We start from the raw sequence: 23,838 nt of genomic DNA on the forward strand, positions 1-23,838 counted from the left end.
ATAGCATCAATGCCTTCCTCTTGCAGGAACTGCTGACACACTCCAGCCACATGAGGTCTAGCATTGTCTTGCATTAGGAGGAACCCAGGGCCAACCGCACCAGCATATGGTCTCACAAGGGGTCTGAGGATCTCATCTCGGTACCTAATGGCAGTCAGGCTACCTCTGGCGAGCACATGGAGGGCTGTGCAGCCCCCCAAAGAAATGCCACCCCACACCATGACTGACCCACCGCCAAACCGGTCATGCTGAAGGATGTTGCAGGCAGCAGAACGTTCTCCACCGCGTCTCCAGACTCTGTCACATCTGTCACATGTGCTCAGTGTGAACCTGCTTTCATCTGTGAAGAGAACAGGGCGCCAGTGGCGAATTTGCCAATCTTGGTGTTCTCTGGCAAATGCCAAACATCCTGCACGGTGTTGGGCTGTAAGCACAACCCCCACCTGTGGACGTCGGGCCCTCATACCACCCTCATGGAGTCTGTTTCTGACTGTTTGAGCAGACACATGCACATTTATGGCCTGCTGGAGGTCATTTTGCAGGGCTCTGGCAGTGCTCCTCCTGCTCCTCCTTGCACAAAGGCGGAGGTAGCGGTCCTGCTGCTGGGTTGTTGCCCTCCTACGGCCTCCTCCACGTCTACTGATGTACTGGCTTGTCTCCTGGTAGCGCCTCCATACTCTGGACACTACGCTGACAGACACAGCAAACCTTCTTGCCACAGCTCGCATTGATGTGCCATCCTGGATGAGCTGCACTACCTGAGCCACTTGTGTGGGTTGTAGACTCCGTCTCATGTTACCACTAGAGTGAAAGCACCGCCAGCATTCAAAAGTGACCAAAATATCAGCCAGGAAACATAGGAACTGAGAAGTGGTCTGTGGTCACCACCTGCAGAACCACTCCTTTATTGGGGGTGTCTTGCTAATTGCCTATAATTTCCACCTGTTGTCTATTCCATTTGCACAACAGCATGTGAAATCTATTGTCAATCAGTGTTGCTTCCTAAGTGGACAGTTTAATTTCACAGAAGTGTGATTGACTTGGAGTTACATTGTGTTGTTTAAGTGTTCCCTTTATTTATTTGAGCAGTGTATATCATTCTCCCTTTCCCCACTCGCTCTCTCCTTCCACTCCCTCCATCACGCTCCTCCTTACACATGAAACAGGTCTGGGATCAGGTTGGTGTGTGTCTCCCCTGTTCTCCTCTCTTCTCCCTTCTCTTGCCCCCACAATCTCCTCTTTGCCCTCCCTATATTTCCCCCACCTATCTCTCCCTCTTCCTGTATCTCTATCCCCTTATACAACACAGCAGTCTGGGTGGAAGTTGTCCCACACAAGGCGCCAGGTAGCCTGGCATTTAAGAGTGTTAGGCCTGTAATCTAAAGCTTGCTGGTTCGAATCACCGAGCTTACTAGGTGGGAAAAAAAGATGTCGATGTGCCCTTAAGCAAGACACTTAACCCTAATGTACACACAGAGAGATCAAACACACACGCATACTAGTCAACCTTTCCACATCATACACCCCTCAGTCCCACCACCAGAGGAGAGAGAGCGAGGTGGAGGAGAGTAGCTGATATGAATGTGTTTTGTGATCCAGCTGCAGTAGTCCGGTCCCACAGACGTCAATTCAACGTTGGTGCAACACTGGTTGAATCAACGTGGAAATGTTGATTCAACCAGTGTGTTCCCAGTCCGGGGGGGCTCACTGTTGTGTCTCTGTTCCAAGGACAGTTCAGTTCCCCATGGCCTTGACTCTTGACCCAGACCTCTGCCTCCCACTCCTGTGATCGCCCCAAGTGTGCAGGGTCACCATAGCAGGTTGTGAACTCTGACCTGGCCAGGAGAAGAGCTGGACTACCCACACCTGGCATGTGTGGAATATCTCGGCACCGTGAGCTCATCCACGTCGCTCTGACGAGAACGCCAGGAATGGTCCGGAATGCCGCAGCAAACACCCTCTCCCTAAAGCCAAACATTCTGTCTGCTCTCCCATCTCTCTGTTATGGTCAACATTCCCTGAGTCTGTGTGAACGTGTCAGTGTTTTGGGAGAGGGGGAGGGGTGTATTAGTACCTAATCTGGTGAGGGAGAGAAAGACAGGAGGAGGAGCAGGAGGGAAATGAAAGATGATGAGGATATTTTCATCAAATGAATCTGAGGTATTCCAAGGCTCCTGATGGAGAAATGTAACTCTGTTGTTTTAAAGTCTATAAACAGCAGTGTTTGTTTGTGTGTGTGAGTGTGTGCTTCTACTTATCGGTCTTGTGTCCTCACTAACCCGAAGGACAGGGGTTTTTCCACAGTGAGGAAATCTAAAGAAAATGTAGTGCCTCAACATTTGACAGGAATGACATTATTACATTAACACACCATCAAAGAAAGAGAGAGGACATCATCATATTTCTATAGATATATACAAGTAATACTGTACAGGAGCAGACACAGGAAGGAATAGAGATGAATTCAGGGCTCTGTAGGTCACAGCAGTATTACATATTGGGAGGTAATATGTGTATTGTCATATATATTCAGTGGTGTATGTTGTGATAGGACTATTTTTTTTATCTCTAGAGGTTATCCTGCCCAAATTCCAGAGTCAAAAACAGATCAGTTGGACTGAAGCTGGATGGATTTGTGCTCATCAGACATGCAGCCACACACAGACACACACAGAGTTCACAACATACATACACATTCGCAAACACACCTGGACCACCTGTAGTGGCATGTATGGCTTATTCAACATCCTTCTGTGTGTACACATCTGTGTCTGTTACACAGCTTGACAGACAGTTTGTTGTAACAGAACACATTGGGGAAAGAGGCAAAGGTCACCATCCACCACAAGCCTTCCTACAGGGGTCACAAGAGGTCAAATGTGTCCTTCGGTTGTCCAGTCTTGAGGTCAACCCATGATCCTATTGGCCCTTCTGCCCTGGGCTAAAGTGCTACAGAGAGGGAGTGGCTGGGTGTCTATGTATGCATGGAAGAGAGGGCCGAACTGTCACTCAAACAGAGGCTCATAGAGTCTGTATATGTTCTCTCTGCCAGCCACACACTCTTATTGGCCCAGGGCAGATAGGGGCGGGCATTTATAGTCTGTTTAGTCCCCACCTCCATAAGAGAACTCCCCCTCCAGAGAAGGCAAAAACAAATTAATGGCAGTGTCTTCTTTCTCCTCTCTCTGTCTCTCTCTCCATCTATCAGTCAGTCTGTCCATCTCCCAGTGTCCTCCGTCTGTTTACCAGGTGCAGTCTTTCTTCATTAGTGTGAGGACCTTGCGTCCAAGGCTGGCTCTCCAGGGCTTGACGAAGCTCTTCATGTTGACAATAAGCCGGTTCTGCTTCCTGTCTGCATGGCCCGCCACCAAGTACTCCCCACCTAAGTAGTCAAAGCATAAACAGAGACATCATTAGCTCAGCAGCCCTGCGTGTGTGTGTACGTAACTGTGCGTGTGTGTGTGCACACGTGTGCCTGTGAATAGGTGTGTGTGTGAGACTGGCCTGGGTTGAGGATGGGGCAGGTGCAGCCCCGTGCGGTCCAGGACTCTGGGTAGAGTGTTACTCGTCCTTTCTGGATTTTCACCTTAGTATTCTGACTCAACACCTTCTGAACCTTCACCTCCAACTCAGCATGGGAGCCCTTATCATGGGCTGACAAGACCTTAACCTTTAACACTGAAACAGAGAGGGAGGGAGGAGAGAGGTAAAGATGGAGTGATAGAGAGGGAGAGGGAGGGAGGGAGGAGAGAGACAAAGATGGAGGGAGAGCGAGGGAGGAGAAAGAGAGAGAGGGAAGGAAGGAAGGAGGAGATAAGGAGAGAGAGAGCGAGAACGGTAGGAAAGGAGAGAGGGAGGGAGTAGAGTGGGGAGAGGAGGAGAGGGAGGGAGAGAGAAAGAGGGAGGGAGGGAAAGAGATATGAGACAGAGACAGAGATATTTAGAATTTTAACAAGCCTTTATTGTACAATAAAATACTGGTTACATAGAGTTATCAATAAACAAACAACAGTGGAAATCAATAAACAAACAACACAGTGGAAACCAAGGAAGCAAAAAAACAAATATGGTGTTATTACCACCATCTCTCTTACTGTTGTTCATGTGTGTCTCAGTACTCACCATAGGCAAACTTCATGGTGCAGAAGAGTTTGCTGTTAGCCAGGACCTGCTCCTTACACTCACATTTCTCTGCAGGGGATACAATCATATTGACATATTACACACCAATATCCTGTCCGGATATGTGACTGATACCTGCTCTGTGGGTGAGTGGGTGTGTGTGTGTGTGTGTGTGTGTGGACTTAGATAAGTGGTGACTTAGGAATGTGAGGACAGGGTGTGTGATCAAGGAGGAATTTGTCTTCCTCAGCTGTAGACCCTGGGAGATCGAGGAGAAGGACATTTTGGAAACTGTCCACAGACACACAGATTGTTGTTCTCTGCCCTTGTAAGGATGTACCATAACTTTCACTACTTAACCATTAACGCTTGGGCACTGGGCTGTGGAGCAGACCACACACACACACATACACACACACAGTGGTGACCCCATGTCTAACCTGAGTAGTGTAGGGCAGAAAAGAGCTCGTCTCCCCTAAAGATCCTCACCAGCTCACTGGAGTTTCCCTCCAGATTATACAGGTCCCGATCTGACCTGCACACACATACACATTATAGACTTGCTGTTAATATAAACGTAATATTATATATATCATATCCAACGGTGTGTATGTGTTTGTGTGTGTGTATATATATATATATGACTCACCCGGACATGCAGTATCCCGTGAAGGGATCGCAGTCTCCCGCACAGTCGCACGGACGGCAGCCGTAGTCATGGAAACCCCAGTATCCCACCATGCACCTGTCGCAGTGGGAGCCCCCCACACCGGCCTTGCAGACACAGTCTCCGTTGGTAGGGTCACAGAGAGACCCCCCACCCAGGTGGAAGGGTATTGAACCAAGGGGGTGGCAGCCACATGCTGGGAGGAAGAGAGGGATGAGAGATAGAGGGGAGACATGGCACATCAGTCACATATACATCAATAACTCCACCACAGCTAATCAAATACATCGGCACTCAACCCAATGTTATCTACTGACAAATAAACCACAGACATTCATTTGGATCTATTTGTACCTTACCACAGCGAATCAAATCCACCCACACTCAACCACAGCCAATTAAATCCACCACACTCAACCACAGCCAATCAAATCCACACAAAGTAAACCACTGCACACATTCAGATTGAGAACCCTAATGTTGGCAACATTTCCAGTTTATATATATTTTTTCTACCTATGTCTTTATTAGGCACTTATTAGTCATGTAGAGTTCCCTTTGTGTAACTGTCACACAGATAGACACACTCCAGAGCGTGCCACCTCATTGTAGCCCAGCCTGGAGGAGGAAGTGATAAGACTGGGAGAGGGAGAGAGACCACTTCACAAAGGACTCTGGACTGACTGGAACAGTCCAGGAAAACCACGAAGCACAATGGTCTCTTTGTCATCGTCTTATCAGATTGCGATCACACACACGCACAAGGATACATGCACGCGCGTACGACATGCGCATGCACCCAGGCACACGCGCAGGAATGCACAGGCATGCGCACACATCTTTCTCAAATACCTTCCACAGTTCTCTCTCCTGTCTCTGTCCCTTCTCTCAGCTGATAGTCTGTTCTTTAAACAGACCACAGCAATATAAGATAGCACAGTCAGTGCTATGTTCTGCCCACTCAACAACCACCTCACACACACACACACCATAACCCCCCTATGAAACACACATCTTGCAAAGGCTCAAAACACACACACATACACACCACATAAAATGTACACATAAATTCACAAACACATTCTTGCTGTCCTACTAGTCTGAATTACAAGATAACTTTTCAGGGGTGAGAGTAACAGCCAAAGTATGTATCAGTATCACCATAAATCTGTACTCATCTGAGCGAGGGATACAAGGGCGGGGGGGGGGGGGGGGGGGGGGGACTAGAGAGAGACAAGAGGAGGGAGGGAGAGATGGGAAGGGGAGGCGGAGGGGTGGTGTAGAGCTTTATTTCTGTTGTTTAATGATGCTTGAAGCCCCCCCCCCCCCCCCCCCATCCTACCCCACTGGCAGTAAATTACTATTTAACCAGAGCCAGACCCCCTGTGTCTCTCCCCCGCTCCCCTGGTCTGGGTGCAGGGAGATGATGTCACAAGGTTCTACTGTCTGAGACCCAGACAAGGCTGTACCTTTATCACTTATCGCCGTGGGCAACAAATATAAGATAAGATGCATCTGTAGTTTCATTCATTTTGTATCTTTCATTATCAACAGACATTGTAAAGTCCCATGCACACACACACACACACACACACACACACACACACACACACACACACACACACACACACACACACACACTATCACACACTCAAAGACAGGGGAATCATTACACTGACATCTAAATCCAAAGGCATATGTAAGGCAGCTAGGAGAGACAGTCTCTCTCTTCAGGGTTTTCCCCATTTACGATAATACACTTGAACTTGAAATCATTTCTCTTCCTGAAAAGCATCTATTGAGGCCCTGTTGAGACTGTAGTGTTCAGTCACCTCAAGTGATAGCAAACCTAGAAGCAGCAAAGTCATCAGCACACACACACGCAGGTGCACACACACACTTTCCCTCTCTCTCTCGCTCTCTCACGTTGTATAATAGGATCATGTTGTATAAGAGGACATTGTTAATACATTAATTGTATAATTACTGGAGTTTAGAGATGAGAATGTATGGAGTGGTGTATGTGTGTGTGTGTTGACGCAGTGAGCTCTCACAATGAGAACATTATGAGTCTGTAGTGATACGTGACAGAGCAGCTGCCCGAACAACCACAGAACACACCCACTTAGAAAACAAACAAAAATGTATCTCCACACACACACTCATTGTTACTGTGTGTGTGTGAGCTTGCGGCTGGATTGTGTGTTTTCTTTAAAGAGCTCCACCATGCCTGGAATTGGAAATATGTTCCTAGAGACGGAGAGAAATTCCTCAGTTGTCAGATTTCAACCTCACTCTGACACTGGGGTTCCCCTCCTAAACGTGTCCTGTCTACAAACATTCCCCAGATATGTGTTACACTCTCACTTATTGACAATGTGAAAATACCAACATCCTACAGACTTCCCTAAAGGCAAACCTAAACACATGCACACAAGCATGCAGTGACGCACACACACACCAGCCGGCGTCTCCCCAGCCTTCTGCATAACTGTGGGGCTGAGCTCACTGGGTCAAATCAGACAGATAATCAGAGAATGTAGCCACTGTCGTCTTTATGGATGGGTATCTAGTGTTTACTTAAGTCCCATCACAGAGCACAAACAACACACACACACACACACACACACACACACACACACGGAAGACACATTTCAGTTGAATGCATTCAGTTGTACAACTGACTAGGTATCCCCCTTTCCCGTTCCTTTTCCTTACATGAGTCACCACTGTGTTAATTAGTGATGACGAGCCACTCCAGTGACTCACAGAGAACACAAACAGCCATAACAACAGGGACAGGGGTTGGGGTAGGCAGTGTGAGTGTGTGACCCTCAGGTCCCAGGTATGCCCCAGTCTGATGATTCATCTATGTGTAATCCTCAGAGAGAGTGTAGGCTGTGTGAAAGACAAAACACAAACACACTGACACACACACAAAGAACCAGGTGCCCATCAGGAGCGACGTTATCCAGCACGTCTCGGCTTGCGATCTCAGCAATCAGCATTCCGGACAGAAATGAGTTGGCTCTGCCAGTAAGGGTGTGTGTATACGGTGTGTATGTGTCTCATGTTTTCTGGATTCCTACGGTGTGTGTTTATGTGTGTGAGTGTTTGTGTGATTGAGTCAGTGAGTGAGTGATAGAGCAAGCCAGTGAATGTGAGTCAGACATGGGTTCAAATGCTACTTGAAATCTTTGAAGTACATTGAGCTTTTGCTTTAGCCATCTGGAGTGCGTATGCGTGAGTTTGTCTTACGTTTACAGGAGTCCTGGGCCGTGTGCGCCCTCTGGGGGTCTCTGTAGAAGCCAATCTTACAGCTCTGACAGTTGCGTCCCTCTGTGCTGTGTAGACACTCACACACACCTCCGCTGCGCTGGCCGGACTCCCGCCACACCGACCAATCAAAACTGCAGCTCTGGGCATGCCCGTTACACTTACACTCTATAGGGAGACAGGACGGGACATCAGAATCACAGATATCTGTCAATCTTCTCTAAACAGGCACTGATTGGTCATCATGATCAATGATGGCTGTAAGTGGGGCCGTGCGTTGTTCCTGACCAGATCTCATCCTCAGATAGAACTCCTGGCCCTAGTGTATAGTGAATAGCAGTAGTGTCACTCACTCCTGCACTCGTGTGGAGCCCCTGTGAGTCCGTCCGCAGGTTGCCAGGGTCGGTCGTTGTAGAGCGGAGCGCAGCGCTCACAGTGAACACCTGCAGTGTTGTGACTACACACACACTTCCCATGAACCTGAGAGAGAGGAAGATGAGAGGGAGAGGAGGAGAGGAAGGGAGAGAGAGGAAGAGGAAAGGGAGAGAAGGAGAAAGGGAGAGGGAGAGGAAGGGGGGGACAAAGAGGTCAGTGTAAGGGAGAGAGCAGTTCCCACGTGAGATCAGCAGCACCCCAAGTCTAACCCCTGGGGGTCGGGGGGGCTCCCCTGCCTGTTCTCTTTCAGATCCTGTCCTGTAATTGCTGAATGGAGACTGATTGTTTGGCTTCATCGCTGGAAATGAACATTGGCCTTGTGACGAAAGAGGCCTGAAAAGGACAGTGTCTGAGTGTGTGTGTGTGTGTGTGTGTGTGTGTGTGTGTGTGTGTGTGTGTGTGTGTGTGTGTGTGTGTGCATGGAAATATGTAGCGCTGAGAGCACAATAACAGTCTCCTTGTCATTCCTGTGAGTTGGAATGTCATGCACGCGGGTTAATGATGTACTCTAGGTGGGAGGTTGACAAGGCATCTGAGGTAGCTATTTATCTGTTTGGGTTACAGTGCCTCTGTGTGGGGGAACAGAGACACAGAGAGAGGCCTGAACACACACACACACATTCAAACACACAGACGCATGCACACACACACACTGAACACAAACACTCACACACACACTCCAACCCCTGCGGTAGTTTCAGTTTCCCACGGTGTATGGCTATAGAGGATGCTGCCCTCTACCACAAAATGCCCTCTCCCCTATGCTGCACAGACGCTCACACAGAGGGTTAAACACAGGCATGGGAGAGACCTGTAGCTACCGGAACTGGGACATATCCCAGGCCCTTGCACTAACCCCAGATCGAACCCTAACCTTATCTCAAACTCAACCCCAGCCACTGTGCCAGCCCAAGACATAACTCCAACCATATTCCATCAACCAGGAGAATGGAGGAAGATAAGGACAGGCAGGTAAGACAGTGTGAGAAATGGATGTGGTAGATCTGGATTGGACAACATAGAGAAAATGAGTAAAGGAACTCTGTGTACATCACTACATCAATGAGAATGGAATCATCTGTAACCAGGACTGATTGTGGAAAAGGGGGAAGGAGGCAGGTAGAGAGAAGAAGAGGGGGGAGGAGAGGAGAAGAGAAAGAGGGGGGAAGGAGAGGAGATACATTGGCCAAGGTCCAGACAGCTGGTATTCCAAACAATTTCACATGTTTACCTGCTTGATATACACATACACCAATAGACACACACATAAATACATACCCAGGCAGCCAGGCTCCCAGGCACGCACACAAATAAAATGCATGCACACTCCTTCCTGCCCTGAGCTTGTGTGTATGTTCTGTTTTGACAGGCCTGTATTTCAAACACTCTGACCCTCTGATAAAGAGGTTGTTGGACATGGACAGGGAGGGGTGGCAGAGGGTACAGACGGGTGCTCAGGAAGACCTTGGCAGCCCCACACCCAGAGGATGGGCGTCACTTACGCCCATTTCCCCTCACACATCAAAAGCTTTATGGGCCAATGTGAAATTAAGTCATTCATCAGCAGCGTGTGTGTGTATTCATCCAAACAACATGATAAGTGTGTGTGTTAATCCGATCATTAGCGTGTGTGTGTACTCAGGCAAACACCTGTATAGCACAATACTCTCCATGAGGTGCAGTCTTTAAATTCCAACACCTCTCCAGAGACTCATTCTCAAACTCCAGTTACTGTGCAAGTCTCTACAGCCCTTAGAGACTCTTACTGCCTCTCCATTTGCTATGCTAATTGCTGCTAACGCTCCAGTAGCTGAGCATGGGCCCAGAGGGTTGGATGTGGGTCAAAAACTGGCTCTGTGGTCAACTCAGAGTGGCTCACACAGACCATGATCACCTTCCCATGTGGTCTGGACCTGTGAGCCCTGCAACACAACAACAAAAACACTGTTTCTCCCCAAAAACACTTCGGACTGCACAAAACTGTCTGGGCACTAATAGCCCTCAATATCAAGGCCACTGATTATTGGGTTTACTTACTTGCTCTCTCTCTCTCTCACACACACACACACACACAAACAGCTTTGTTTTCATGAATTTTCAAGAAGCCCCTAGCCACGACACACTTAAGGGGGCGGGGGCGGCTGTGGGCGAGGTCGGCCCGGGCCTACCCCGCCTACCACACGGTTTCATTTGCTGAGGCTTTCCAGACAAGCGATGCGCAGAGCTGGGTTTGTGTTGCTCAATGGGTTCGCCTGGGCATGTTCAGTAAAAAATCGTTTTGGAAAGTTGCAGACTCAAATGCCATGAATAGAACTGACATGATTTCTTAAATCAGAGAGGCATGTTTGTTCTACATTTTACATTTATATCTGAAAGTTGGCCAACGTTGTGTCCGTCCTCCTGCTGTACGCGGCCCTGGTACACGCTTGTCCCTGCCAATGTGAAGCTAGCCACATTAACAATTAGCCACAAAAGTGGAATTTGCGGTTCTGAACAAAAGTCCCTCATTAAAAGTGATGCAAACATACAAATAGTGGATAGAATCATGCCAGCTTTGGACTAGATAATGCTAAATACGGTTGGAATGTTGTTAGAATTTAAGATTTAATACAATAAATAATTCGTTTGACAAACAGAAAACCACTGTTGAAATCATGGGTGCACAAAATCCTGGCTCCTGAACTGCTATTTTGTGGGGGTTTTTTGAGCTGAACTTAACTTTTTTTGTACATAATGTTTCCGCCATCGGTTCCTATGACCGAAAAGAGCGTCTGGACATCAGAACAGCAATCACTAACCTCGATTTGGATGAAGATTTCTACTTCAATGAGTCGGCGGCACAGGACATACTGCTCACACCAGACCCTAAATCCGGCAATATAAAGGCCAACGTGTGGGCACCCGGATGAAACTATGGCGGCAGGTAAATAAACCGCCTCTACCCTCTGTTCTATTGGTGAATGTACAATCACTGGAGAATAAACTGGACGAGCTCCGTTTGAGACTATCCTACCAATGGGACCTGAAGTAATATCCTTTTTCTTGGAAACTTGGCCATATCATGGTCCAAACACACCAACACAGTCGAGAAGAGGGCATGACAACGCCTCTTTCCCCTCAGGAGTCTGAAAAGATTTGGAATGGGTCCTCAGATCCTCAAAAAGTCCAACAGCTGCACCATTGCGAGCATCTTGACTGGCTGCATCACCGCTTGATATGGCAACTACTTGGTATTCGACTGCAAGGCGCTACAGAGGGTATTGCGCACAGCCTTGTAGTACATCACTGGGGCCGAGTTCCCTACCATCCAGGACCTCTATACCAGGCGGTGTCAGATGAAGGCCCTAAAAGTTGTCAAAGACTCCAACCACCCAAGTCATAGACTGTTCTCTCTGATACCTCACGGCAACCAATGCACCAAGTCTGGAACCAACAGGACCCTGAACAGCTTATACCCCCAAGCCATAAGACTGCTAAATTGTTAGTTAAATAGTTAACCAAATATCTACCCGGATGATTTGCATTGACCCTTTTTGCGCTCACTTTTTTGACTCCTCACATACGCTGCTGATACTGTTTATTATCCATCACTATATTCCTGGTTAGATGTACATATCTACCTCAATTACCTCGTACCCCATTCACATCAACTCGGTACTGGTACCCCATGTATTTATCGTTACTAATTGTGTATCTATTATTACTTTTATTATTGTTTTATTTCTCAATTTTCTTTCTCTCTGCATTATTTCTGAAGGGCCTGCATGCAAGCATTTCACTGTTAGGCCACACCTGTTGTTTACAACAACAACTAAAATGTTTGAAATCCCACTGTGGATGTATTAAGACTGCATAATTGCTTTGGGGGCATATTTATATGCACTGTACAGACTTACCCATGGATTGTGCACCCATGAAACGGGGTATCAGTCTACACAGTGACACCCACAGAACATAACTATGTAGAGTTTACATAAATGTTAATGTAGCCGATGTGAAATTGCTAGCTAGTTAGCGTTGGTGCGCGCTAGTTGCGTTTCAATCGGTGACATCACTTGCTCTGAGACCTTGAAGTAGTGGTTCCCCTTGCTCTGCAAGGGCCGCGGCTTTTGTGGAGCGATGGGTAACGATGCTTCGAGGGTGACTCTTGACGTGTGCAGAGCGTCCCTGGTTCGCGCCCAGTTCGGGGCGAGGGACTGACGTAAAGTCTATACTGTTAGCGTATTAGCTCTAAATATCTCAAGGGTCTAATGTCCATTGTTCATGTAGCTTGGCCCAAGCAAGTCTCTTATTATTATCGGTGACCCATAGTTGTGGTTTCTTTGCAGCAATTTAAACATGAAGCCCTGATTCACACAGTCTCATCTGATCAGTTGATGTTGAGATGTGTCTGTTACTTGAACTCTGTGAAGCATTTATTTGGGCTGCGATCTGGGGTGCAGTTAACTCTAATGAACTTATCCTCTGCAGCAGAGGTAATTCTGGGTATTTCTTTCCTGTGGCGGTCCTCATGAGAGACAGTTTCATCATTGTGCTTGTTAGTTTTTGCGACTGCACTTGAAGAAACTTTCAAAGTTCTTGACATTTTGTGGATTGACTAACCTTCATGTCTTAAAGTAATGATGGACTGTTGTTTTGCTGTTTGAGCTGTGTTTGCCATAATATGGACTTGGTCTTTTACCAAATAGGGCTATCTTCTGTATACCACCCTTACATTGTCACAACACAGCTGATTGTCTCAAACGCATTAAGAAGGAAACATATTCTTAACTTTGATCAAGATACACCTGTTAATTGAAATGCATTCCAGGTGACTACCTCATAAAGCTGGTTGAGAGAATGCCAAGAGCGTGCAAAGCTGTCATCAAGGCAAAGGGTGGCTACTTTGAAATATATTTTGATTTGTTTTACAGTTTTTGCATGATTCCATATGTGTTATTTCATAGTTTTGAGGTCTTCACTACTATTCTACAATGTAGAAAATAGTCAAAATAAAGAAAAACCCTTGAATTAGTAGGAGTTTCCAAAATTTTGACTGGTACTGTATGTGCTGACATATCAAAAAGCAGAGTGTGGTGGAATGCAAACCAACGTGGTGGAATTCAACCAATGAAAACGTGTGATGGGCGGGGCTGGTACAGGCCCGACTCTGCCCACAACTAACCCCGCCTTGTTCCATGGCGAGGGGTACTCAGAATTTTCTGGACTTTTTGGGGAGGAAAAATATATTCCCATTCAAAATCCTATTTTCACTTAACCTAACCTAAACCTCAACCCCCTAACCCTAACTCCTAACCTAAAACCCTAACCCTGATCTTAGCCACAAACACAACACTTAACCCTTAAGCCTAAAATAGCATTTTAACAAATTCACGACATGAACAAAGTCTTGTCAGGTCATTCTGGTCCTTATTAGGTAGGAAAACATGTACACAAACCCACACCCTCCCGTCTTGTTTGAGTGTGTTTGAGTGTGTTGAGTGTTGAGTGTTGAGTGTTGAGTGTTGAGTGTGAGAGAGAGAGAGAGAGAGAGAGAGAGAGAGAGAGAGAGAGAGAGAGAGAGAGAGAGAGAGCTTATATAACCTCATACCGCGTCCCCCGTCTCAACGCTTGTTTACCCAACTCTCCCACATATCACACTACAACGTTAGGTCGTGTTGTGATATTACCTGATGTTTAGAATATCAACATTAAAAAGCTTAAAACACATTCTGAGGATGCTTTTGTAGCCTAGATAGAGTCAAGTCCAAACTAGGTTAACTAGGTGTAGTCCACTGGGTTACTAGATAAGTCAGTGATATTATGGGGGAGGATTACAGACAGACACCTCTGATTACAGTGGGCTCACACAGAGGAGACAGACTGACCGGCTGCAAACACACAAGCTCCTAGATACTGTAATACTGCCACAGACACTGCTATTGTGGGCTTAACACTCATACACAAAGTTATAGTTACCCACAGTCAGACAGTCGCTGTGTGTCTATGTCTTTGTGTCTGCAGTCTAAAGGTTATTTTGTCACACTCACTTTCCCTGCTCTCTGGGCCTGCTGATTGCAATAGAATAGGCGCTCTGCTTCAAAAGGCATCGGGCGGAACTGCTTGTGGAGATGGCCGAGATAGGCGTTCCACCGGCAGTCTGGAAATGCTCGCTGCATCTCTAATGTCCATCTACACACTGTGAATCAGCCATGTCCATTCACACCTTTATCAGCGCACGCACACACACTTTTTTAGACTTCAACACCATCATTAGCCCAGTGCTGAATCAATATCAACATCTCTTTTGTAATCTGGATCACAGGAAAGGGAGCTCTTTATCTACCCAGACAGAGCAAGCCCAGCACAGGAAGTGGGACAGAGAAAGGTGATAGCCCTCATCACTATGCTAATGACTGACACACAAAACACATGCATGAACACGGGTATGCACGCACTTACACACATAGACAGTCAGATACGCAGACAAACACAGACACACACACTCACCACATGGTTGGTTCTGTCCCTGACAGGGCGGTAACCGGGCGCGGGGACACACTGATCGGCGTGCCCGTTGCAGAAGCAGCTGCCCTTCACGATGAGGTCATAAATGGCGAAGTGCTGGGTGGGCGGGGCTCCAATGGTGGGATCTTTGGCCTGGCAGGGACAGGATTGGCACTCCTGCAGACGTACGCGCACGTTGGTCACCCTCAGCTGCTCCTGGCCTGCTACCCCATATGGGTCAAGAGCTTCCCATTGGGGGAGGGCACGATAGATCACCTGTCAATCAACCAATCCAACAGTCAGTCAAAATGATACGAGTTAGTGGCACCATGTTATTACGCAAGAGTTGGTGACAACACATCTTCTTTTCTGCACCGCTCTCTCTGGCTCTCTTTCTTTCTCTCTCGCTGAGTCTTGCATCCCTAAATTGATGATCCCTCCATTTTACCCCCCAGCCCAAGCACAATTGCCATCACATCGGTGGCTGCTCCTATGGCAACCTGTTACACTGCTGCTGTTGTTGAGGGTGAACTGTGTTCCTGAGAGGGCTGTGTTTCTGACACATATCACTGGAGCATAAGTGTGTTTCTGCCACAGATATCACTGGGGCAGAAGTGTGTTTCTGACAGATATCACTGGGGCAGAAGTGTGTTTCTGACACAGATATCACTGGGGCAGAAGTGTGTTTCTGACAGATATCACTGGGGCAGAAGTGTGTTTCTGACACAGATATCACTGGGGCAGAAGTATGTTTCTGACACAGATATCACTGGGGCAGAAGTGTGTTTCTGACACAGATATCACTGGGGCAGAAGTGTTTTTCTGCAACAGATATCACTGGGGAAGAAGTGTGTTTCTGACAGATATCACTGGGGCAGAAGTGTGTTTCTGACACAGATATCACTGGGGCAGAAGTATGTTTCTGACACAGATATCACTGGGGCAGAAGTATGTTTCTGACACAGATATCACTGGGGCAGAAGTGTGTTTCTGACACAGATATCACTGGGGCAGAAGTATGTTTCTGACACAGATATCACTGGGGCAGAAGTATGTTTCTGACACAGATATCACTGGGGCAGAAGTATGTTTCTGACACAGATATCACTGGGGCAGAAATGTGTTTCTGACACAGATATCACTGGGGCAGAAGTATGTTTCTGACACAGATATCACTGGGGCAGAAGTATGTTTCTGACACAGATATCACTGGGGCAGAAGTGTGTTTGTTTAAGGGGAGTTAGTTGTCATTGAGGGAAGTGTGTGATGCTGGGAGGGGGTGTTATTGGAGGAGAGTATGTATCCCTGATATAGATATCATTGGGTGAGGGGTGTGTGTTTGTGAGTCGAGCCCATGCTGTGTCTCCATTGGCTGTATGGCTGGCCTGGGGTGTGATGGGAGGAGCACTATTAAGTTCCCTGTTGTTGGAATAGGTCACAGAGTCATGGCATTGTGTTCCGCAATTAAGGGAACACAACAAATAGGGCAAGGGGCGCCAGTCCGCGGGAGAGGAGGACGAGACAAAAGAGCGGGCGAGAGATGCAGCCCCACATAACTCAGCCCTGGACAAAGGCTCTACGATAGCCCGGCGACACCGCAGCAACATTGTCACACACACATACAAACACATCCCCAATGGACAAACCCAAACTCCACACACAACATCCAATGAACATTCCCAACTACACACACACTTACCCAATCAACATTTCCATACCCTGCAAAAATTCCACAAGAGGTCTTCTGGATTCTCCAGAAGGGCACAGACTTCATGCAACCCACACAACGAAAGCAAACTCAAACACACATACAAACAAACAAATTAAGTCTCTCATTAAAGTTTTTATGAAATGTCAAGTCATTGTCTGGGTATGGTCTCCCAAACCATAGAAACAGAGAGAGCAGTCCCACAGAAATCTTAGTCAGGGGAGCATGTGGCATTTCTACGCTCATAATCTTTTCTTCCTGTTACAGTCTGAAAAACAGTGCAAGACTGGCTTTAACAGCCCTAATTCCATCAAAGCGCTGTGGACTGTATTCTGGTAAACAGGAACAATGGGCATTGATGGAGGGAGAGAGTGAGAGAGAGAGAGAGAGAGAAAGCGAGATGAGGGGGATGGGCCGTCTCGCCTGCAGGACCAACTTCCATCAGGGCAACGGCACTTCCTCCTTGACAGACAGACAGAGAGAGAGAGGTGTGTGTGGGGCTCTGTTTAGACGGCTCCCTCTCTAAGGAGGTTACAGTCTCTATAACACCTAAACACACACACTCTTCCAGCCCAGCTGACCTCATAAATAACACAAGGAGCCCTGAGCTCTCCAACAGAGAGACTAACGAGACCTCTTCAGTTAGTACCTGAACAAGCGTCCCAGGTTTTCCCCCATTCAGACGAACATGTTCAGCTCTCAGCACAAGAGATGACATGCTTTTTAATGTTCATCAGATAAAGGAGGGGGAAGCTGAGAATACCTGCTCCCTCACAGTATCGCTCCAAGCTAAGACACTCCTCCTCCCCCTCCCTCCTTCTTGCTATCCATCACAGTTAAACACTTATCTGATTGCAGGAGCCCAAACACTTAACACTGACTAAACACACACACACACACACACACACACACACACACACACACACACACACACACACACACACACACACACACACACACTTGACACATTGAGCTAGTAGGTGAAAGCCTGACATGGTAGGCATATTTGCATGTGCACCTTGCCCTCTGTATGAACATAAACACACAGAGCACAGCTCTCAGCTCCCAGGGTAAAGCACACACACAGTTCTGTACATGCCTTGCTGTCATCACCAGACAGGCCACAGACAGTTGAGTTGTCCGAATGATGGTTTTAGTTAATGATGAACATCACAAGATAAATACAGTAGGCATAGCGATAGAGAGAGTGGAGAATGGTTTAGTATAACAGACTCTGTGATGAGGAGCTGAAAGGGCTCTGGAGTTTGGACCCCTCCCCTGACCTCAGGGTCATCAGACAGAGGTTAGAGGGTAAAGGTCATGCTACTATCACGGTGTCTCGCTGCTTCCCTCACACACAAGCATTCACACACAAACATGCATTGCACGCACATCACAACATGACTCGAGTAGCTTATAGTAGCTGGGTCCCTCAAATAAACACATACACACTTTCACATGCTCACACTTGCATGGACACACACACACACACACCACTCACAGGGGAAGACTGCTTTTGGATGTACAATACAGCGGATCATAAAAGATGACAGGATTACATGTAGGCAATCCTACCAGGGAAAGCCTGTGGAGCAATACCATTACAGAGTCAACATGCACTACATCAGAGATCATCAACTAGAGTCATTACAGAGTCAACATGCACTACATCAGGGACCATCAACTAGAGTCATTACAGAGTCAACATGCACTACATCAGGGACCATCAACTAGAGTCATTACAGAGTCAACATGCACTACATCAGGGATCATCAACTAGATTCATTACAGAGTCAATATGCACTACATCAGGGATGATCAACTAGATTCATTACAGAGTCAATATGCACTACATCAGGGATCATCAACTAGAGTCATTACAGAGTCAACATGCACTACATCAGGGATGATCAACTAGATTCATTACAGAGTCAGTATGCACTACATCAGGGATCATCAATTAGAGTCATTACAGAGTCAACATGCACTACATCAGGAATCATCAACTAGATTCATTACAGAGTCAATATGCACTACATCAGGGATCATCAACTAGATTCAGCCGCGGCCCATTTGTGTCTCAAGCGGGTGGTCGGGGGGACGGAACATAATTGGAAATAATTTTATAGACTGCAAAATGACCGCAAGAAGATCACAAATATATAATATTTGACTAAAACATAATAATTTCAAACCTTGCTTACGATTGTTTACGATCACGTGCCTCTCTATTATGCGTGGGAATACCTGGAATAGATTTTCAAAATGAAAATGACTTGGAGCTGATTTCCTGGTGTTTTTACAATGTTTTATGTCCAACAAAAAAACATACACACATATTTTTTCTTTATTTAACTAGGCAAGTCAGTTAAGAACAAATTCTTATTTTCAATGACGGCCTAGGAACAGTGGGTTAACTGCCTGTTCAGGGGCAGAACGACAGATTTGTACCTTGTCAGCTCGGGGGTTTGAACTTGCAACCTTCCGGTTACTAGTCCAACGCTCTAACCACTAGTCTACCCTGCCGCCCCGTATATTGTTTTTTATTCTTCTCAGAAAACTTGGGGGGCACAACAAAACCACCAAATCCGGCCCTGTGAGCCACCAGTTGGGGAACCCTGCACTACATGATCTCCCTGCACTGGGTGAACTGTTAGCTCTGCCTTGGTAGGAGCTGAAACCACTCACACACTGTTTCAGTTAGACATCAAGGAGCTGCCAGGAACCCTTCCTTGCCACACAATCCCTACACCCACCTGATAACCACCCTTCTGTAGTAATAGCACACTCCTCCGTAGTGCTGCTGCTGGCTTGGGTACTACGGACTACCCAGGCCATTGAGAGCTGTAGAGAGGTTAGGGTGTGCAGACTGGAGTTCCAGCCCAGCACTAACACACCTGACTCAACTCATCACGGTTTTGATTAGTACCTGTATTTAGATTAGAGACCCATGATTCAGACACACAGGGGAACATGCAGGTTAGCTTTATGAATGGGGGGAAGTGGAGTGGACACTCCTGTGTGTAGTACAGTAACCAACATCTATCATCCCTCCTTCCTTCCAGCTGTTCATCCGTCCATAAGTAAGGTGCCATGACAGGGCACATCCTGGACCGCTAGAGGTGTGAGTCTGAGCTGCTGTCTGGACTAACACCTGGTTCTGTCTCAGACAGTCCTGTCTGTCTGTCTGTCTGTCTGTCTGTCTGTCTGTCTGTCTGTCTGTCTGTCTGTCTGTCTGTCTGTCTGTCTCCGTACACACACACACACACACACACACACACACACACACAAGCCCTCCTCACCTCTCCCCTGGTACAGGGGTAAGCTCCAGAGTATTTGGAGGTGCAGGGGGCCCTGTCCAGCACTGCCTTTCCCTCCTCCAGTCCAAAGGTGGCGCTACAGTTCCTTGCGTAGTACTGCAATGTCTTCCAGGTCTGCCCAAAGTCCTGCGAGCGCTCCAGGGTCATGGCGGTAGGGCGGGGCGAGCGGAACACCATGATCAGGTGGGTGAAGATGAATTCTGCTTCCAGATCCAGCTGCAGAGTCTCAGACTCCACTTCCCCGGACGACTGCCACCAGGTGTTGGGGTGGCGGAAGGAGGAGTCGGCCATGGCTGCAGCCAGGTGGGCCTGCAGGGGGAGGGCCGCGTTGCACTCCCCACACCTGGCCGGGGGGCAGGGCACTGTGGAGGAGGAGGGGTCAGAGTAGGAGCAGTAGGGCTCTGTGCCCTTGTAGCCACACACGGTCTGGGTCAGGACCCTGCGGCCTAGCACCAGATTGCCCATTCGGGGGTTACACGCCTGGCTCTCACAGCGAGGGGCTACCCCCCCTACACGACCCACATCTATAGGAAGAGAGAGAGGACAGGTTATAGGAGAAGGAGGAGGAGGAGGGTGAGGATGTGTGTGTGTGGTTGTGTGTGCGTCTGTGTGTATGTCATATAAACTTGAATCTAAAGTCTTAACTTGAATGCTTCAATGTGGACTTTGACACAGATCAAGTTTTGGGAAGCTATGGGAGGAGGATGTGCACTCCAGACACATTCCAGATGCATTGCCCATGGGTCTTAAGAACACCTTCTGGGCAACACTGCCATCTTTAAGAGTCCTCTCTACTGCCAACATGCACACAAGGGCTGTTCTGTTCACAGCGGGGGTTTCATGGTTTTATAACACAACAATTCTGTTTATAATATGGGCAGGTATTCAAAATCAATTTTTGGCAGTCGACAATGGATGTTAGCTCACAGTAGCCTTCATTGTTATGGTCTTTTGAGGTTATTACATAGTTATAAATACACATCAGTATCTTTGTGTTTCGTTTGAAAACATTCTACATTATAGAGAAAATCTCAATGATATCATGAGACGCGAGTTTCACCTCGACACAAATAGAATGTTGACCCGAGGTGGTCAACAGAGCGGAGCGTAAGGAAATACTTTTGTCGCTGTTGCTGCCCTTATCACGCGTATTGTTCCGAGACAGCGGGAACGCTACATTGTTGCACACAATGAATACACTGCCCATGAATCCAATTCGAATAGGATCAGTGTTTTTTTTAAAGAAAAAATACAAACCTGCAAGAATACCAGATAGTCCAGTACAGGTAAAAACAGCAAATAAAGTCCACATCATAGTTCCGACCCAAGAGCAAGTGTTCCCAAGAAGAGGTTAGCCGATGAGATACCTAGAGAGAAGCCTTGTGAATAGGCAACGCGACACCTCGTTGGTGTTATTCAAGTGGCAAATAGATGCTAGATTTCATCCGCGAATGTAAAACCAAGGTTCAAAGCCAGTGTAGGTTGTACTATCCATTTCAATAACAATCAAATATGATCAAAGAAGAACAAAGTCCCCAGTTTGACAACACAGAAGGTTCAGACACCCAGGGAAAAGTATTCCATTATGCCGCATTTACTTCTGCAAAGGCCGAGGACTGATTTTCGTTCTCTCGTATTCGTCGGGACCTTCTACCTTACAGTTAATTTGCTTGCTGATGGCCTGAAGATATACTGTGAATCTACTATAGAATACTGAGAGAGTGACAGCGGGCTTGCGGCTCCGCCCCGTCTCTTTGCATTTTTCTCTTTAAAGGAACATTCCTGGTAGTCAGGAGCCAGTCGGTGTCAGGTCAGAGCTGGCACGCTGTGGTCATCCAAACCTCTCCAATCCACAGACACTCATCCGGATATTTTTTTTTTTAATGCGGTAAAGTTTGACACTTCGTGGAAACAAAACAAAGGAACGCAGAATAACAAAGCCAAGGGTCCAGAATGATTGAGGCTCGTGAGCTGAACAGGATTCACATTGGGGGAAATAGTTGCCCCTTTTTAGAAAGGAGACGAACCACTTTTCCATCCAACCTTTTTATGCGAATAAAGTAGGCCTACATGTCCCATAAAAAAAAGTACAACATGCCTGATGGAAACAGCTAATATTGTCGGTCAAATATAAGGTTGGATATTTTTGTGTAGGTTCATGTATTATGCGAGAAATGAAGGTGGAAACGCTTTTATGACCAAATATTGACATAACCATCATATCGAAGTAAATTTGGAGTCACGGATGACATGTTTATGTGGTCATCCCACTAGGACTCGGGAAAGCATACAGTTTATTTGGCTACAGATTAAATACATGATGATGAACTTCATAGGGTGGTGAAAGTGCAAGGTGATGAGGTTAATGGTACTTTCCAATTAATATCGAGGATCTTATTCTGGTGACTTGATGAATCCATGCTTGGCTGCCGTTTGACAAATTAAAACAATCTCACTCTTTTGGCCATAATAATCTTATCATGCGTAGACTGTACCCACAACTGTATCTGCAAGCTGGTGGCTAGAGCACATATGCCAATACCAGGGTGGGCACATTCGCTATATAACAAATGTTTTGTGACATCAGTAGAGTTGAAAATACAATGGAAACCCATTTAACTTTATTTTTTTATTTTTATCTGTACATGGGAATTTAACCGAAACAGTTATTTTTATGTGTATTATGTCATCACACACAGACTTTTAGCACAAGTCAATTTGATGTAAACACATCAAATGCGCATATTTTACTTATGCAGATTTGAGAATATTCACAAGAAAATCTGTCACCAATTGGTGGGAAACCCAGCTAGTGACCCACTTTTAACTAAAGTAACTGCCCAGTGTTTCCAGATTTCTATGAAATATGACCTATAATAACTGACAATATGAGTGAAATAGTTTTCCTTCCAAGATGTTTTATTAATTATGTTAAAACAGCAGCGTTTCTGTGTTGGAATGGTGTGGGCATACCCCAACAACAGAGTGGTGTGTGTGTACTGGACATTATAAATATTCACGCAAGTAAACCATTGACTGGCCAACTCATCCTCCTCTAGAATGCTGATAGGCCAGCTCATCCTCCTCAGGGAGATGACGTCATGTTATATGAGGAAATAGCAAGAATTTTTGAAACACCTGTTTGAGATACAAATTTGAGATTGGGGTTTTGAAGTGTTTTTTCTCCCATTTATGTTTTGGCCACAAATACCAGTGTAGGACGAGTTAAACCGAGAGAGATTTTCACTGGGCACTTACTTTAAAATTGTGGAGTTTGGGGGCCTCCTGAGTGGCGCAGTGGTCTAAGGCACTGCATCGCAGTGCTAGAGGCAGCACTACAGACCTGGGTTTGATCCCAGGCTGTATCACAACCAGCCGTGATTGGGAGTCCCATAGGGCAGCGCCCAATTGGCCCAGCGTCGTCTGGGTTAGGGGAGGGTTTGGACGGGCGGGCTTTACTTGGCTCATCGCACTCTAGCGACTCCTTGTGGCGGGCCAGGCTCCTGCAGGCTGACACAGGTCGTCAGTTGAACTGTGTTTCTTCCGAGACATTGGTGCGGCTGGCTTCCAGGTTAAGCGGGCGGGTGTTAAGAAGCAAGGTTTGGCGGGTCATGTTTTGGAGGAGGCATGACTCGAACTTTGCCTCCCAAGCCTGTTGGGGAGTTGCAGCGATGAGACAAAATCGAAATTGGGGAGAAAAAGGGGGTAAAATACAACAACAACAACAAAGACATTTGGGGTCACTTAGAAATGTCCTTGTTTTTCATACCTAGAAGGCCAGCATCCCAGAGTCGCCTCTTCATTGTTGACGTTGAGACTGGTGT

At 46.9% G+C, this 23,838-nt stretch overlaps 1 protein-coding gene across 2 annotated transcripts; it reads right to left on the minus strand.

The window, feature by feature from the left end:
• Positions 1-2,398: 2,398 nt before the first annotated feature.
• ntn4 (netrin 4) lies at positions 2,399-21,997 on the minus strand. 2 transcript variants are annotated; one of them, XR_016490192.1, is made up of 10 exons: positions 21,272-21,863; positions 19,997-20,538; positions 14,990-15,262; positions 8,419-8,545; positions 8,048-8,233; positions 4,772-4,985; positions 4,612-4,657; positions 4,123-4,191; positions 3,505-3,678; positions 2,399-3,382 (listed from the first exon to the last, which is right to left on the minus strand). XR_016490192.1 is itself a non-coding variant. In XM_036957332.2 (10 exons), the coding sequence occupies exons 1-10, from the start codon at positions 21,327-21,329 to the stop codon at positions 3,243-3,245; spliced, it is 1,878 nt and encodes a 625-aa protein (XP_036813227.1). In that variant the 5' UTR covers positions 21,330-21,997; the 3' UTR covers positions 2,399-3,242. The 2 variants fall into 2 exon arrangements, 1 of the variants encoding a protein (XP_036813227.1); XM_036957332.2 differs by having other exon boundaries at positions 4,563-4,657; positions 21,272-21,997.
• Between the last annotated feature and the right edge of the window lie 1,841 nt (positions 21,998-23,838).

The sequence above is a fragment of the Oncorhynchus mykiss genome, chromosome 21 (assembly GCF_057628025.1).
Source record: "Oncorhynchus mykiss isolate SJ-2025 chromosome 21, ASM5762802v1, whole genome shotgun sequence".
Classification (NCBI taxonomy): Eukaryota; Metazoa; Chordata; class Actinopteri; order Salmoniformes; family Salmonidae; genus Oncorhynchus; species Oncorhynchus mykiss.

Coding starts and splice junctions, on each gene's coding strand:
- ntn4 (XM_036957332.2), bottom strand. CDS start 21,329: ATGATGTGGACTTTATTTGCTGTTTTTACCTGTACTGGACTATCTGGT. Junction 4,658..4,771: donor ACGGGATACTGCATGTCCGG/GTGAGTCATATA, acceptor ATGTGTGTGCAG/GTCAGATCGGGACCTGTATA. Junction 4,192..4,562: donor TTCTGCCCTACACTACTCAG/GTTAGACATGGG, acceptor TATCCCCTGCAG/AGAAATGTGAGTGTAAGGAG.